Below are 17,568 nucleotides of genomic sequence, written 5' to 3' on the forward strand. Positions count from 1 at the left end.
GAGTGGAGCCAAACGTCCACGGAAAACAGAAAACTGTTCTCAAACGCTCTCTTGTGTTCGGTGAACTTGACCGCACCAGTGGCCTCGGCGTTCAGACACTGATGCAGTGTTTAAAAGTGTGAGCGTTATCTGGAAACTGAACAGGGAGCTGTGAATTATAGTTACTTGCTCCTCTGTTCCAACTCCATTAACGATACCAGAGAACCTGCATTTCTAATAGATAATGTTACAGCTCAGCTCAGAACATGAAGGAGGATGGAGTTTAACATTAGCATTAGCTAACTAGCTCACTAGCACAACTGTCCCAAACCACACACTTCTGTACTTCATACACTACACTAATGAGGACACTTATAATGGTATATGTGCCGTTTTTACACACTATCTAGTGAGCTAGTGTGCGGTTTGGGACGGGGCGTCTTACCGAGATGAATCTTCTTCATCCAGTGAGCCGCCGTGTTTCCTCTTCAGAGGCTCCAACATGGAGGATGAGCTCTCAGTCCAGCTAAGCTCGGCTTTACAAACAGCACAACTGACAACCTTTTATTTCTAAGTTTTGCTCCCACACTTTTGAGGATTTTGTTCTTGAGGCTCCCATCGTGCTGTTGTTAAGTCTCCAGTGAGCGGTGATGTCAAAACGTTTCTAGTGAGCGCGACAAATACGCGTAATGACGTCACCAACTAATCGACTACTAAATTAGCTGCCAACTAATGTGGTCGTCGATTTTAGTCGACTAGGTTGAATAATCGTTGCACTCCTAATCCTCGTCTATCCAAATTGGCAAAAATCTTACATTTTCAGTTTCATCTTCAAATGACTCATTACAAATATCAAGACCACTGATTTTTTAATCAATCAAAATCCAGCACATTTTTCTTTTTTATTAAAACATCAAACAAAATTCATATTAGTGTTGGTGAAACTGCCAACAACCAAGATGCAAAATACAGGGGGGTCCTGGGGGATTCTAGACCCCCCCAGTTGGACCCCAAGAATGTCTCAAAATCAAAATTCAGGTGGTTCACTGACAACAACCTTATGATGTTAAACTGTCTGTTTGGGAAAAACAGAAGCTCAAACACAAATTCAGTAAAAGGTCATTGTTTTGCTGCTTCACTCAGGAAATGATGAGATTCTGTCTTTGATATTCTTAACTAGCTAGTGATGCAGCACTGCTCTGCCTCAGGCAGGCGCTGTTGCAAACTGGTTCACTCAGTTGATCCTTCATAGCCTATTAAATTTAACTATGCCCAGAATACCACTGAACAACTTTATAATGTGCTACAGCCTTTTTACAAATCTAAGAAACTGACCAAGAGACTGATAGAAAGAGTGAATTGTGACTCATTTCTAAAACCAAAGACAGAAGAGAAGATGTGTGAGATCTCAGTGAATGTGTGGAAGAGCAGATTACTAAACTAGAAAAGAGCATTTCCAAAAGAAGAATTATTAAACCAAACATTGTTCCCATTAAAGCTCACATCAATGCCTTTATGGTGAATGAGTTAGCAGCCAGCCAATGTTGGAGTCGCCAGACAACATGCAACCCCCCAAACACCAGGGGTCATTTCATACACTGCCAACAACTATACAATATCATCTTTTAAGGACAATTATTAATCTAAACCCCACACAGCACTAAAAAGTCTGTTTTTATTCTGTACAATTAACACTGAAGAAATACACCATTTAGAGAAATTGTAAATGGAGAAAAACTGCAGGTACAGAATAAAAGACCAGAGATCTTTTTTCAGGATTTGGGCCCCTTAGTTCCAGTGAGGGGTAATAATAATGCTACAAAAACATACAAATTAATTTTAGACAATTCTGTGCTTCTTTATGGCAGCAGTTTGAGCCTCTGTGCACAAAGCAAACTCTATAAAGACCTGCCTTAGTGAGTTTGGTGTGAAGGAACTCCTGTGGCCTGCACAGAGCTCTGAGGAAGTGAGGAAGCCTCTGCTTTGGTTCCTTGGTGAGCAGGAAACGTGTTAAATCCACTCTTCAAAGGCTGTTTTAAAAGCATTAATCTAAAAAGTATAAAATTTAAAAAAATAATATTTTTGAGAGTCACAAGTTTCCTAAATATTTTCAGGTACAGTAGAACAGTTTGTACAGAAAAGTGCTTTAAGATTATAGGAAACATTCAAAAGCCAAACAGTCACACAGTAAAATACCATAACATTTCATCACATTTGGCTGAATGTTTAATACTTTTAAATCAAACCTCTGAAAGGTGGACTTTAACACGTTTCCTGCTCACCAAGGAACCAACGCAGGGTCTTCCTCCCTTCCCCAATCTGCTACAATACTGTACCACCTTCTGCCTCCAATATTCTACCATATTCAATATACCACCTTTCATTCTGTCCTCTCTTCTCTGATTGAGGTTTTAAAATAGTCAATCAAGAAATATTAATAGTGTTATTTCTAAAAACTGAATGTTTTTATTTGGTGGGTATCCAAATCTTAAAACTTTAAAAAGGTAACTGTGTCCTGAATGTTGCCTGTTCAAAATGTAACTTGGACTGAACTCAGACACCTCATTTCTTTCTACTTGAACACTTTTACATCCCAACCCTGCACATTGTAGTGATTTCCTGCACTAACACATCCACTGTAACTCAGTAAGGGCTTGTTAATCAGGACAGGGGTTTTCTGGATTACACTCCACTAAAATCATGGAATTCTTTATGACTAAAATCACTCTTCAAATAAACAGTACAGTAAAATGTGTATTAATGAAAATACTCACTCAGCTTTTCTGGATGCTGTAATGACTGGCAGAAGCCTCAGAAGACATTCCTCTGATGGGTCATATTTGTTCAGGTCAAACTCATCCAGCTCTTCCTCTGAGTTCAACAACACAAACACCAGAGCTGACCACTGAGCAGGAGAGAGGGTGACTCTAGATAGACAGCGATGGTTTCCACTGTTCAGGTATGTCTGGACTTCCTGCACTAGAGAGTGGTCATTCAGTTCATTCAGACAGTGGAACAGATTGATGTATTTCTCTGGAGAGAGATTCTCCCTGAGCTTCTCCTTGATGTACTTAACTGTTTCCTCTCTGCAGTTAGAAGTGCTTCCTGTATGTGTCAGTAGACCTCGTAAGAGAGTCTGATTAGACTCCAGTGAGAGACCCAGAAGGAAACGGAGAAAAAGGTCCAGGTGTCCATTCTCACTCTGTAAAGCTCTGTCCACTGCACTCTTGAGAAAATCAGTCATTGTTGATTTTGAATGTGTTTGTTGTTTCAGCACATTTCTGTTCTGAGAAATAAAGGAGAAAAATGCAAACAAAGCAGCCAGAAACTCCTGAACACTCAGATGGACAAAGCTGAACACCTTCCCCAGGTGCAGCCCCAACTCCTCTCTGAAGATCTGAGTGCAGACTCCTGAGTACACTGACACTTCTCTCACATCAATGCCACACTCTCTCAGGTCTTCCTCATAGAAGATCAGGTTGCCTTTTTCCAGCTGTTGGAAAGCCAGTTTTCCCAGAGCCAGAATAATCTCTCTAGTCTGCCGAGGATCAGTGTCACATTTTCCATGGTACTTTTGGTCTTTGTGTTTGATCTGAAAGATCAGGAAGTGTGTGAACATTTGAGTCAGAGTCTTGGGGATCTCTCCACTCTCTGCTTCACCCAGCATCCTCTCCAGAACAGTGGCTGCAATCCAGCAGAAGACCGGTATGTGGCACATGATGTAGAGGCTTCTTGATGACTTCATATGTGTGATGACTCTGTTGGCCAGACTCTGGTCACTGACCCTCTTCCTGAAGTATTCCTCTTTCTGAGGGTCACTGAATCCTCGTACCTCTGTTACCTGGTCAACACACTCAGGAGGGATCTGATTGGCTGCTGCTGGTCGAGAGGTGATCCAGAGAAGAGCAGAGGGAAGCAGATTCCCTTTGATGAGGTTTGTTAGCAGCACATCCACTGAGGCTGACTGTGTTACATCAGACAAGCTCTCATTGTTCTGGAAATCTAGAGGAAGTCGACTTTCATCCAGACCATCAAAGATGAACAAGACTTTGTACTGATAATAATCTGTTGGTTTTAACTTTTTTATGTCTGTGAAAAAGAGACAAAGAAGATCAACTAGACTGAGTTTTCTACTCTTCACTGAATTCAGCTCCCTAAAAGGAAGTGGAAATATGAAGAGGATGTCCTGATTTGCTTTTCCTTCAGCCCAGTCCAGAATGAACTTCTGCACTGAGACTGTTTTTCCAATTCCAGCAACTCCATTAGTCAGTACAGTTCTGACGGCTGTGTCTTTAAAGAGGTCACTGCAGTTGATGGGTCTCTCCTGGGTTGCTGGTCTCCTGGACGCTGTCTCAATCTGTCTCACCTCATGTTCATTATTGATCTCTCCACTCCCCCCTTCTGTGATGTAGAGCTCTGTGTAGATCTGATTCAGAAGTGTTGAGCCTCCATGATATGAGATTCCTTCATTAATTCTCTGGAATTTTTTTTTCAATGTAGATTTGAACTTTTGATGACAAGCAGGAGCCAGTTCTGAAAAAAGATTATTACAATAAACAATAACAATAAACATGTTATTGTCTGACATCCTTACCACAAACACAATAACACACATTACCCTTCTATCAACACGGAGCACAATATTAAACTGAACTGTGCTCTGTGGTTCTCTTGTCTAGGAATCATCAGCAAAATTAAATAACCACAATTAATTTAGATAATAAAGGATCATCTTTTTGCTCTTTAGTCCTGAACAAATTCCTTCCAGATTGTTTATTTTTAACTGTCCAGAATTTCTATGCTCAGTTTACTTGTTACTGGTAAAAATAATTAACTTTATAATGGAAAAGAAATAATGGAATGAGCTCTGTATCAGGGAAACTGTGTCAGAACAGAGCGTTTATGTACAAAGGGGTGGAATGAGTGATTCTGAGGTTCTAGGCTAAAGACAGGAATGGGGCCCCCTGGTGGCACATTTGTAAACTAGTCGAGGCTCTGGGTGGTCCCGAGTGGCGTAGCCATCTACACTGCACAAAATGATGTCTTGGCAAGTGAAATCATCTTAAATCTGGTCAATATACCTAATTTCAATATCTAATTTTGAGATTGGGGTAAGAATATTATTAGAGTATTTAAAAAGCCCAAATCCTACATTTATCTTGTATTTTATTTTTTTAATTGTTTATCACTTATAATGTTTGTGTGGGCTTTGTTTCTATATACGGACTGTATGGACTGGAGAGTGAATGGTATGTTTTTGAATTTAACAAAATTTGCATAATACATAATACGTCTTTAAAAAGCAAGGATTTTTTTCCATTTTAACTTATTTCTAGACATTTTTACTTGTTATAAGTAATTTTATTAAGTAAAATTTTCTCATTATATTAGCAGATAATTTTACTTGTTTTAAGAAATATGCCTGACACAAATAAAATCATCTGTCAATACAGTGAGATAATTTCACTTAATAAAATTACTAAAATAATAAATAAATAAATTTAACACACACAATATATCTACTTTGTATTTTCATGGGGACCCTAAGCCTCATGCAAAGACCACCACTGTATATACAGGCTTTCCAGAGCTGCTCAGTGTTCCAGTGTGACAGAGTTCTTACTGGTTTGTAGTGTGCTGGCGAGGTCTGTCTGGTTCATGTTCCTCAGGACGTGCAGTGCGATCTGCAGTGTTCCTTCTCTGACACTCTGATCCACCTCATCCTCCACCTCCCTCTCAGAGCATGCTGGGAAATCTGGACTCAGTACCTTCTTGAACCTCTTCAGCTGATTCTTCACCAGAGAGATGACTTTGTGCTCCAGTTCCTGATTGGACATAAACATGAACAGAAAACGACTGACACACCACCATGTCATTGTTCAGTGGTTCTCATATCAGGACCACTGAGAAACTTTAAAACTGGTCTGCAGATATTTTTTATGTAATAAAACACTTGATAAATACAACAAACTGCTCAAAATCACATCAGTGAATCTCATAATCAGGACCACTGAGAAACGTTTAAGCTGGTCTTCAGATATTTACTGATATGCAAATGAACAATGATAAAACATTTAGTGTGGTGTGCACGACAAAACAATCTTCTATTAAATAAAGTGGAGCACTAAATATTACTAAATAAAGTTTAGCTTCATAAGGTTTTGCACACATGAAAAGCACCTGATACCCACTGTGAAATATGGTGTTTCATTGATACTTTGGGGCTGTTTTGCTGCTAGTGGTCCAGGGACTCAATTAAATACCAAGAAATTTTAGTCCAAAATCTGCCTGCCTCTGTTAGAAGGCTGAAACGTGGCCATGGATGGACCTTTCAGCAAGATAATGACCCCAAACACACATCAAAAATCCACCAAGAAATATCAGAGTTTTGCCCTTTCAGTGTCCAGATTTAAACCTAGTTGAAAACTTGTGGTGTGAATTGAAGAGGGCCGTCCACAAGCGAAATCTGAAGAATATTAAGGAACTGAATATGTTCTGCATGAAGGAGTGACCTGAGATCAACAAGTGTTTTCCACCTTTGATCAGCATTACAGAAAACAGCTCAGTGTTGTTACTCTTGCCAGAGAAAGGCAGGGAAAAATAAAAATATTTTACTTGCCCATTTCTTTATGCTCGAAATATCACTCACTGCATGTGTGGTTTATATAATCTATTGATTTTAGCTCATTTTCATGAAGGCTGCCCATGATTCTGGAGTTAATATAGGCTACATGTTGTTAACTGAATATTTCACAGCTATACACTTTATAATCCAATTCCCAATGTTTTTGGGAACATTGGGAATTGTTTTTTATTTTAATTGTTTATTATGGTAAGTAAAGCATAGTAGTATGGGACAATATGTATTTGGAAAAACAGACAAATGGTGCCTAACTGTGTTACATGGTCTCTAATATACATCTATAAGGATGTCAGAATTTTCCCCTTGTGATTTTGAGGAGTACAACTGGCAAATTATCACTTTAAAGACTTTCTTTGATGTCATATGCACAGATGAACAGAATCATTTGTGTCATACTGTGATATCATTTATGTTTATTATAGGGTTTATGAATGAAGGGACATTTATATAAAAGGAGGCCCTGAGTCGATACAGCATTCAACATGTGTGCTGATAAAAGAATTTTAAGCAGGTAGTGCCAATGTAGACATGCTGTTAGATCTTAGGTAGTTACCTGTTAGTAACATTAGTCTCTATAGACTCTTAACCAAATCATGCACACCACTGATTAAAGATGACCAGACAGTATCAATGGGTATCAGTATCAGATGTCAGAAGGAAAAAAGAATGATGTGATGTAACCCTGTAACAAATCTATCCTGAAACAGCACTCAGTCACACTGTGTGATGTGATGTTAGCTGTGTAGTTCTTCCTGTGGGGTAGTGGAGTGTGTGAGTAGTTAATACTACAGGCTGATTGGAGATTAATGTGAGATTCTCAGGAGAAAATATACACATTTTACCCACAATTATCTGCATATACATGTACAAACACACACCTGGAATACGGACTCCAGACGTGTCATGGTGATCTTTGCTCTCTCCTTTTGGGCTCTATGGAAAAGAAAAACAAAATTTAAATCTATATCATATTTATACAGCATGAACCACTAAACAGACCAACAGGTAAACCTACCATGATAAAATACATTAAAGCTGCATGAGTGAAAACTGAAGATATGCGAACCTCTACCAGTTAAACAGGTGAACTACAACATTGGAATGATCTTTAGTCTGTGAATCCACCTCCCATTCCCACCCATCAACACATAGCAAGCTGTAGAACCGACGGTGACCAGTGGAGTTCATCTAGAGTTTGTCAGCATTACTAAACACTGTCATGACTTCAATTTCTAGTGATAAGGTAGACAGTTTATTACCAGTATCTCCTTTCTATTTGGATACAGATGATAAAAGTATGGCTTTATGCTAACGTGGCTGAGAGGAGATCAAAATACTCGATACAGCCAACATGGAGCACATTGACTGTGGTCCTTTTCAAAGCCTTTTCACGTCTGGTTATGTCATTCGTGAGGAATTCGACTGGTCAATTTATACAGGATAAAGTCTCTGTGTAATTTCCCTAAATTACCCCAGATAGCCCAGATCAAAATGGACATAGCCTGGACTTTAACATCCATAAGGTCATAGTTAAACAGATCCAAATAAAAAATGGCAAAAATTAACATCCAGTTAATAGCAGTTAGAACAGCATTATACTAGTAAAATGAGCTCCAACAGGACAGAAATCACTCTACCTTGTGAAAGATACCTTCAGATATTTTATTTTCCTCCTTCTAATTAGCACAGCACAAATAAGCTGTTGATTACAGTCGTATTGTTTTGAACTTCAGAATGAAGGAACTGTGCCAAGTCAAGCTCCATTTTACCAGTTAGCCTCGTCTCCTTTTGCAAAAAAAAATAGTAGCTGATGACTATTACCAGGTTCTGTTAATACATTATCGTGATGTCAATACAAACAGACACTAATAATGATAATTAATTATTATTAATAATAAATAATTTAATTACATGTATTTAATAATTTGCACCAGAATTATTACTTAGCAAACTTGGAAAAACTGAAGACATTGCAGATTCATACTGGATTAAAATTATGGAATATGGACTCCAGACGTGTCATGGAGATCTTTGCTCTCTCCATTTGAACGCTATGGGAAAGATTTATATATATACATATATATATATATATATATATATATATATATACATACACATACACACAGCATGAACCACCAAACAGACCAACAGGTAAAAAAACTGTTTTCCATTAGTGGTCTGGATGTGTGTATAATGGAGATCGTTAGTTAAGGGAGTCACTGCCACCATTTCAGAGAACTATTATTCATATGAAATGTGTGTGGCAGACTAGATGATGGTGTATAGATATAGACTATGGAAATAATCTGTTTTAAGAGCTGATCATTTACTGAAAATGATGAAATTCTTAAGTACTTTCATTGTACCTGTTAGAAATGTTGTCAAAGTAACTAAATATATGAGATGTAATTGGGTTTATTCTGAATGTTATAGGGCTTGTTATGTTTTAAAAGGAGGTGTGGATTGAACAGTTAAGTAATAATCTCAATCTAATTCTCATGTTATGGAAAAGAAAACTCAAATGTTGACATTTAGAGAAAGAAATGACTTGAACTGTATTCAAAAAATCTCACTTTACTGTCAACAGAATAAACTGAAGAACATGTAAACGAGCCTCCGGACGTGGACGATTCTGAATAGATTCATTCAACGTCAAAAATTGATTTTCTAAATATTTAATTTATAAAGTAATGTTGACGGAACGTAAAAGGCGGAACTTGGAAGTGGGTAAGTGCAGCGCCCGGACAGTCTGTGGCGGCACATAACAAAAACATAACTGGATGAGCGAGAAATCCGACCGCCTCTCTCTGCGTTAAAACCAGGTTAGGCCAGGAGTCACAACTCAAATGATAAGAAGAGACATTTTGTCCTTTCAACAAAAATCAAACCACCTTGGGAGCCACAACATTTAATATCCAGTATGTCTCAGTATGTGTTAATGTCCAAGTATAGCTTAAAAATATAAACAAAAATGCGAACTTACTCTACTCTACTTTAAGCTTTAGCTATAGCCGCTTTTCTTCCATCTCCGCCAGAAAACTTTTCCTCAAAAGTTGAATAGTTTCTTGTAAAATGTCTCTCAGCTTTCCGCTGTTTTACGAGGCTGAAGTCGCTTCTTATTCTCCAGCTTCTTGCTGAACTTTCCCGTTCCACCTTAAATTCTGCCTGAGGCGCCGAATGTAAATACGGCACCATTTAAGGTGGAACGGGAAAATTAGAAAGAGAAGCGACTTCATCTTCGCCACTTTGTAGTGTTTGAGAGTCTCTCGTTGCAGATTTAATGTACCAGGAAACTGCGCTGCTTATAAATGCGAATAAGTCCATTCATCTCCCAATGTTCGTCCGTCTTTCTCTTTTCCTTTTTCTTTCGCTACTCGCCAGGCGAAACCTCGTTGCTATGTGACCTGCAGTCTTTCGCTCCCCTCCCCCCCCCATCATGAGACCAAAACCGAAGTTATGAACTCCCTAAAGACTATATAAAGTGCTGCGTGGTCATCCATTACCACTGGACCTTATTTCACCGTAACAGCGCATTTTATCGCAGATGAGTGGCAGCAGCGTCTCATGTGCTCCAAACAGCAGTGAATGAGAGTCTTCCATTTCACTTGCCACATCACTTCCATTTGTTTCATTAATAAAAGATATTGGACGTAAATTCATTATGGATCATTACAAATACTTTGCTTCAAAACTACCAAGTCCTCAGACAGTGAGAAAATAGAAATCATGTAGAGAAAAAAAAGATGCAGCGATAATCGTTTTATAATCGCATCGCAGCCTCTGAAACGTAATCGAATTGAATCATGAGGTGCCTAAAGATTCCCATCCCTACAGTGTATAGTAGAGTGACAGTGTGGCAAGTTAAAAAAATTGTACTTACTTAACGTAGAGTGATACTACTCTATGTTACTAGTACTAGTAATAACTATAGTTGTACATGATTTGTTGCTCAGTAGCTCATAAACAGAATAATTCATCTGTGGTAAAATCATAACTCTGGAGTCATTTGAGAATTCATGTGTAAAAAGTAGGAAAATGATGGTGAATCCATGATAAAGAGTATTAACAGACATAAAGCTCAGCTCTTCTCTTTAATAGAGAATCTACCAGTAGCTCTTATTATAGTGATCTGAGATCGACTGGCTATGCCTCGATCCAGACAGTAGGGGGCGATCACAGGCTTTTCCTTATTCTAGATGAAGCCATATATGGGAAAACTGCACTGGTGTTTACAGTGGTCTTTTACTCCCTCTATTCAGGGGGTAATAAATATTATCCATGATACTGTACTCACCTCAGTTCAGGTGAAGACTCTCCCTGTTTGAAGGTTATGGCTCTACCCATTGACTCATCACTCTTCATAGACACACAGCTGGGCTCAGGAGAGTCTGGTCTCTTACTGTGAAAGTGACTAAAACACATTCAACCATCTGTTAAGAGCTGTAGACTTTAATGCGTCTCCCACCATCACACAATGACTTCATCTCTTATTACACTCAGTAATTTCTCTAAACACTCTTTGGAGAAGGTAAAGTGTTCATTTTAGGCCTTGAAAGTCTTTAAAACTTTACTTTCTTCTTTGGTGCTTTTGACACAGTATTAATCAAAATAAGAGCTCAACCTTCAGAAAATGATATTTTCCCACATCAGGCTGTCAAATTAGATACTATATAAGCCATTTTACCCATTAATGAATGGGTAACAGGGCTGAACACAGAGATCATATTCCCCATTACGCTTATATTAATGCAGTAAAATCACATATAAAGTAAGTTGAAAAATTGTTTTAATCAAAATGTTTTCATTAAATTATTTGTTTTTAATCCATTTTCATTTCATTTTCATTTAAATTCATTAATGGATAAAAACTGGGTAACATGGTTGTGAATTTAGTCTAAAAAAAGGAGCACTCAGGAGTTGTTAGCTTGACAGGGGGCACATGCTGCATGCTAACTACTAATTACCATATAGTTCACATAAATGAAAAAATACATATTTTTTTCTAACAATAATTTTGGTAACAGTGTTGAATAGTCAAGCTTTACTGCAGCCAGATCAGCTTTTTGTGTGTAAATGGAGAAAACAGAATGAAAATACTGACTTGTTTGATGGTCTTTCTGCAGAAAACAAGGAGATGATGCAAATTCCTGTTTATATCATAATAAATGGAACGTCCCATTTTTTAATGTGGGGAACAGGTTTGGGTAACAGGGGTGCGCATAAAATGTGGGACACAGGTTAAAATGACTTTTTGTTAAAATAAAATAATAAAGGAAAAATATAGCCGCAAGCGGCAATGAGCGGGTCCAAGCACGCATAAGCACAAGAAGCTCTCGTGCACTTTGAGCCAAATAGGCCTAATCAGGCCTCATGCAGTTTGGGCCTTACAGGCATAGAGGCTGAAATGAGTTCATCAAAAGGCCTTCATTTGTCATGAACCATTTTACTTTCAACATATGTTTACATTTCTATGGACTGATCTACAAAGGTTTGTAGAACATGCAAAGGATTATCAGCACAGATGTCAAAAATACATGAGCAATGGTAAAATATCTGTCCCAGCTGTGTTTGCAAGGGGTTTTGTTTCTCCATGTTTAAGGCTTTGATAATCAGGCCATAATGAGACCCAGTGCACTCATAAGGGGCCCTTTTGGCACAAAGGAGCTCACTGAAAGTGGTTTAGAATTGGTCAAAAGGTCTCCATATGTTATGATAATTGATCAGGGAACTTGATCAAAGCTGTTCACTGAGTTATGTTCAGTTTGACCTTTTGACCTTAGTATAATAAGCTGTAATTGTTGAAGGAATAATTCAAAATACTACACAAGGAGTGAAATATTTGACCTAACATGTAATTACAAAGTTATTCAGGTCAGTGAACTGAATCAAATGGCACCATGTGTTTATCTGTAGACTTTGTAATAACACTGTAATAGCATCTTTAATGATTTTTGGGGTTTTTGACAGCTAAGGCGCCCTCTAAAGGTCATACCTGGACCAAGTTTTGCACACCCTGTCTGAGTCTCAATATATACAAGTACTCAAACTTTTGAGATGATAAAACCAAAGACTGATGAGTTATAGCAAATCAAGCTGGCTATGCCATGGCCGCAGTGATGTATCGATGGAGCAACACCAGGTCGAGTGAAAAAGTCAATATTTTTTTGACAATTATTTACCTAGAGAGGCCACAGAGTATTTCTAGACCAAAGAGTTAACGATTACAAAAAAACTATGCATTTTTATAATAAACATGCAATGGTAAAATTGTTTGGCATACTGTACTACATAAGATTCATACAGAGCTTGGGTCAAAAATAGTAATAATATGTTTATATCATGTAATAATATATGGTTTTTTATGAATAGCGCCCCGCAGTGGCCAAATCTGTTGAAACTGCTTGTTAGAAAGGGGCTACATGTAGACACCATTCAAGTTTCGTCATGATTGGTCAATGTTAAGCCTGTCAAAAGCCTGCTGAATGCTGATTGGCTGATGGCGGTCATAAATTTCAATGAATCAAATTATCCTTCAAGATTCACTTATAGTCTGTCTAGTAGATGCTACATGCCAAGTTTCAGCTCAATCGGATGCACGGATGCTGAGAAACAGTTAATTGGCAATTGCCCCGCCCCCTAATGACGTATGCCCACCAAAATTCATATGCTACCACAGAATCTGGTCCTAAATGTGCATGTCAAGTTTCAATGGTTAAGGCAGAAGCATTCTACACTTATAGAGTTTTAAATGAATTATGAGCTATTTCAGAAGGGTTCATTAGCATATGGCAGCTCAAAAGTTGAATGTGGCAGCTCAAAAGTTGAATGTGGCAGCTCAAAAGTTGAATAGTTTCTTGTAAAATGTCTCTCAGCTTTCCGCTGTTTTACGAGGCTGAAGTCGCTTCTTATTCTCCAGCTTCTTGCTGAACTTTCCCGTTCCACCTTAAATTCTGCCTGAGGCGCCGAATGTAAATACGGCACCATTTAAGGTGGAACGGGAAAATTAGAAAGAGAAGCGACTTCATCTTCGCCACTTTGTAGTGTTTGAGAGTCTCTCGTTGCAGATTTAATGTACCAGGAAACTGCGCTGCTTATAAATGCGAATAAGTCCATTCATCTCCCAATGTTCGTCCGTCTTTCTCTTTTCCTTTTTCTTTCGCTACTCGCCAGGCGAAACCTCGTTGCTATGTGACCTGCAGTCTTTCGCTCCCCATCATGAGACCAAAACCGAAGTTATGAAATGACATGATTTGTTGCTCAGTAGCTCATAAATAGAATAATTCATCTGTGGTAAAATCATAACTCTGGAGTCATTTGAGAATTCATGTGTAAAGAAAGTAGGAAAATGATGGTGAATCCATGATAAAGAGTATTAACAGACATAAAGCTTAGCTCTTCTCTTAAATAGAGAATCTACCAGTAGCTCTTATTATAGTGATCTGAGATCGACTGGCTATGCCTCGATCCAGACAGTAGGGGGCGATCACAGGCTTTTCCTCATTCTAGATAAAGCCATCTATGGGGAAACTGCACTGGTGTTTACAGTGGTCTTTTACTCCCTCTATTCAGGGTGGTAATAAATATTATCCATGATACTGTACTCACCTCAGTTCAGGTGAAGACTCTCCCTGTTTGAAGTATATGCCTCTACCCATTGACTGATCACTCTTCATAGACACACAGCTGGGCTCAGGAGAGTCTGGTCTCTTACTGTGAACCAGACTAAAACACATTCAACCATCTGTTAAGAGCTGTAGTCTTTAATGCGTCTCCCACCATCACACAATGACTTCATCTCTTATTACACTCAGTAATTTCTCTAAACACTCTTTGGAGAAGGTAAAGTGAAAGTTGATACCAAGTGACACACATGTATTACACACTTTCTGAGAACAGAGCTCATTTTAGGCCTTGAATCTCTTTAAAACTTTACTTTCTTCTTTGGTGTTTTTGACACAGTATTAATCAAAATAAGAGCTCAACCTTCAGAAAATGTTATTTTCCCACATCAGGCTGTCAAATTAGATACTATATAAGCCATTTTACCCATTAATGAATGGGTAACAGGGCTGAACACAGAGATCATATTCCCCATTACGCTTATATTAATGCAGTAAAATCACATATAAAGTAAGTTGAAAAATTGTTTTAATCAAAATGTTTTCATTAAATTATTTGTTTTTAATCCATTTTCATTTCATTTTCGTTTAAATTCATTAATGGATAAAAACTGGGTAACATGGTTGTGAATTTAGTCTAAAATAAGCAGCACTCAGGAGTTGTTAGCTTGACAGGGGGCACATGCTGCATGCTAACTACTAATTACCATATAGTTCACATAAATGAAAAAATACATATTTTTTTTCTAACAATAATTTTGGTAACAGTGTTGAATAGTCAAGCTTTACTGCAGCCAGATCAGCTTTTTGTGTGTAAATGGAGAAAACAGAATGAAAATACTGACTTGTTTGATGGTCTTTCTGCAGAAAACAAGGAGATGATGCAAATTCCTGTTTATATCATAATAAATGGAACGTCCCATTTTTTAATGTGGGGAACAGGTTTGGGTAACAGGGGTGCACATAAAATGTGGGACACAGGTTAAAATGACTTTTTGTTAAAATAAAATAATAAAGAAAAAATATAGCCGCAAGCGGCAATGAGCGGGTCCAAGCACGCATAAGCACAAGAAGCTCTCATGCACTTTGAGCCAAATAGGCCTAATCAGGCCTCATGCAGTTTGGGCCTGACAGGCATAGAGGCTGAAATGAGTTCATCAAAAGGCCTTCATTTGTCATGAACCATTTTACTTTCAACATATGTTTACATTTCTATGGACTGATCTACAAAGGTTTGTAGAACATGCAAAGGATTATCAACACAGATGTCAAAAATACATGAGCAATGGTAAAATATCTGTCCCAGCTGTGTTTGCAAGGGGTTTTGTTTCTCCATGTTTAAGGCTTTGATAATCAGGCCATAATGAGACCCAGTGCACTCATAAGGGGCCCTTTTGGCAGAGAGGAGCTCACTGAAAGTGGTTTAGAATTGGTCAAAAGGTCTCCACATGTTATGATAATTGATCAGGGAACTTGATCAAAGCTGTTCACTGAGTTATGTTCAGATTGACCTTTTGACCTTAGTATAATAAGCTGTAATTGTTGAAGGAATAATTCAAAATACTACACAAGGAGTGAAATATTTGACCTAACATGTAATTACAAAGTTATTCAGGTCAGTGAACTGAATCAAATGGCACCATGTGTTTATCTGTAGACTTTGTAATAACACTGTAATAGCATCTTTAATGATTTTTGGGGTTTTTGACAGCTAAGGCGCCCTCTAAAGGTCATACTTGGACCAAGTTTTGCACACCCTGTCTGAGTCTCAATATATACAAGTACTCAAACTTTTGAGATGATACAACCAAAGACTGATGAGTTATAGCAAATCAAGCTGGCTATGCCATGGCCGCAGTGATGTATTGATGGAGCAACACCAGGTCGAGTGAAAAAGTCAATATTTTTTTGACAATTATTTACCTAGAGAGGCCACAGAGTATTTCTAGACCAAAGAGTTAACGATTACAAAAAAACTATGCATTTTTATAATAAACATGCAATGGTAAAATTGTTTGGCATACTGTACTACATAAGATTCATACAGAGCTTGGGTCAAAAATAGTAATAATATGTTTATATCATGTAATAATATATGTTTTTTTATGAATAGCGCCCCCCAGTGGCCAAATCTGTTGAAACTGCTTGTTAGAAAGGGGCTACATGTAGACACCATGCAAGTTTCGTCATGATTGGTCAATGTTAAGCCTGTCAAAAGCCTGCTGAATGCTGATTGGCTGATGGCGGTCATACATTTCAATGAATCAAATTATCCTTCAAGATTCACTTATAGTCTGTCTAGTAGATGCTACATGCCAAGTTTCAGCTCAATCGGATGCACGGATGCTGAGAAACAGTTAATTGGCAATTGCCCCGCCCCCTAATGACGTATGCCCACCAAAATTCATATGCTACCACAGAATCTGGTCCTAAATGTGCACGTCAAGTTTCAATGGTTAAGGCAGAAGCATTCTCCACTTATAGAGTTTTAAATGAATTATGAGCTATTTCAGAAGGGTTCATTAGCATATGGCAGCTCAAAAGTTGAATGTGGCAGCTCAAAAGTTGAATGTGGCAGCTCAAAAGTTGAATGTGGCAGCTCAAAAGTTGAATGTGGCAGCTCAAAAGTTGAATGTGGCAGCTCAAAAGTTGAATGTGGCAGCTCAAAAGTTGAATAGTTTCTTGTAAAATGTCTCTCAGCTTTCCGCTGTTTTACGAGGCTGAAGTCGCTTCTTATTCTCCAGCTTCTTGCTGAACTTTCCCGTTCCACCTTAAATTCTGCCTGAGGCGCCGAATGTAAATACGGCACCATTTAAGGTGGAACGGGAAAATTAGAAAGAGAAGCGACTTCATCTTCGCCACTTTGTAGTGTTTGAGAGTCTCTCGTTGCAGATTTAATGTACCAGGAAACTGCGCTGCTTATAAATGCGAATAAGTCCATTCATCTCCCAATGTTCGTCCGTCTTTCTCTTTTCCTTTTTCTTTCGCTACTCGCCAGGCGAAACCTCGTTGCTATGTGACCTGCAGTCTTTCGCTCCCCATCATGAGACCAAAACCGAAGTTATGAAATCCCTAAAGACTATATAAAGTGCTGCGTGGTCATCCATTACCACTGGACCTTATTTCACCGTAACAGCGCATTTTATCACAGATGAGTGGCAGCAGCGTCTCATGTGCTCCAAACAGCAGTGAATGAGAGTCGTCCATTTCACTTGCCACATCACTTCCATTTGTTTCATTAATAAAAGATATTGGACGTAAATTCATTATGGATCATTACAAATACTTTGCTTCAAAACTACCAAGTCCTCAGACAGTGAGACAATA

General features: G+C 38.3%; 1 protein-coding gene across 7 annotated transcripts in view; it reads right to left on the reverse strand.

Annotated features, from left to right (window-relative positions):
• Positions 1-1,614: 1,614 nt before the first annotated feature.
• Positions 1,615-17,568, reverse strand: part of LOC118803390 (NLR family CARD domain-containing protein 3-like) — a 33,412-nt gene continuing 17,458 nt past the window's right edge. Inside the window, exons 6-11 of one of the 7 annotated variants that reach the window (XM_036563885.1) lie at positions 14,228-14,344; positions 10,917-11,033; positions 7,501-7,555; positions 5,603-5,804; positions 2,754-4,512; positions 1,615-2,028 (exon numbers count right to left, since the gene is read on the reverse strand). In XM_036563885.1, the coding sequence (XP_036419778.1) occupies positions 1,893-2,028; positions 2,754-4,512; positions 5,603-5,804; positions 7,501-7,555; positions 10,917-11,033; positions 14,228-14,344 (2,386 nt within the window). In that variant the 3' untranslated portion in view covers positions 1,615-1,892. The remainder of the gene's footprint in view (positions 2,029-2,753; positions 4,513-5,602; positions 5,805-7,500; positions 7,556-10,916; positions 11,034-14,227; positions 14,345-17,568) is intronic. The other 6 variants (XM_036563887.1, XM_036563892.1, XM_036563889.1 and 3 more) reach the window with 6 other exon arrangements.

Source organism: Colossoma macropomum, unplaced genomic scaffold, assembly GCF_904425465.1.
Source record: "Colossoma macropomum unplaced genomic scaffold, Colossoma_macropomum, whole genome shotgun sequence".
Lineage (NCBI taxonomy): Eukaryota > Metazoa > Chordata > Actinopteri > Characiformes > Serrasalmidae > Colossoma > Colossoma macropomum.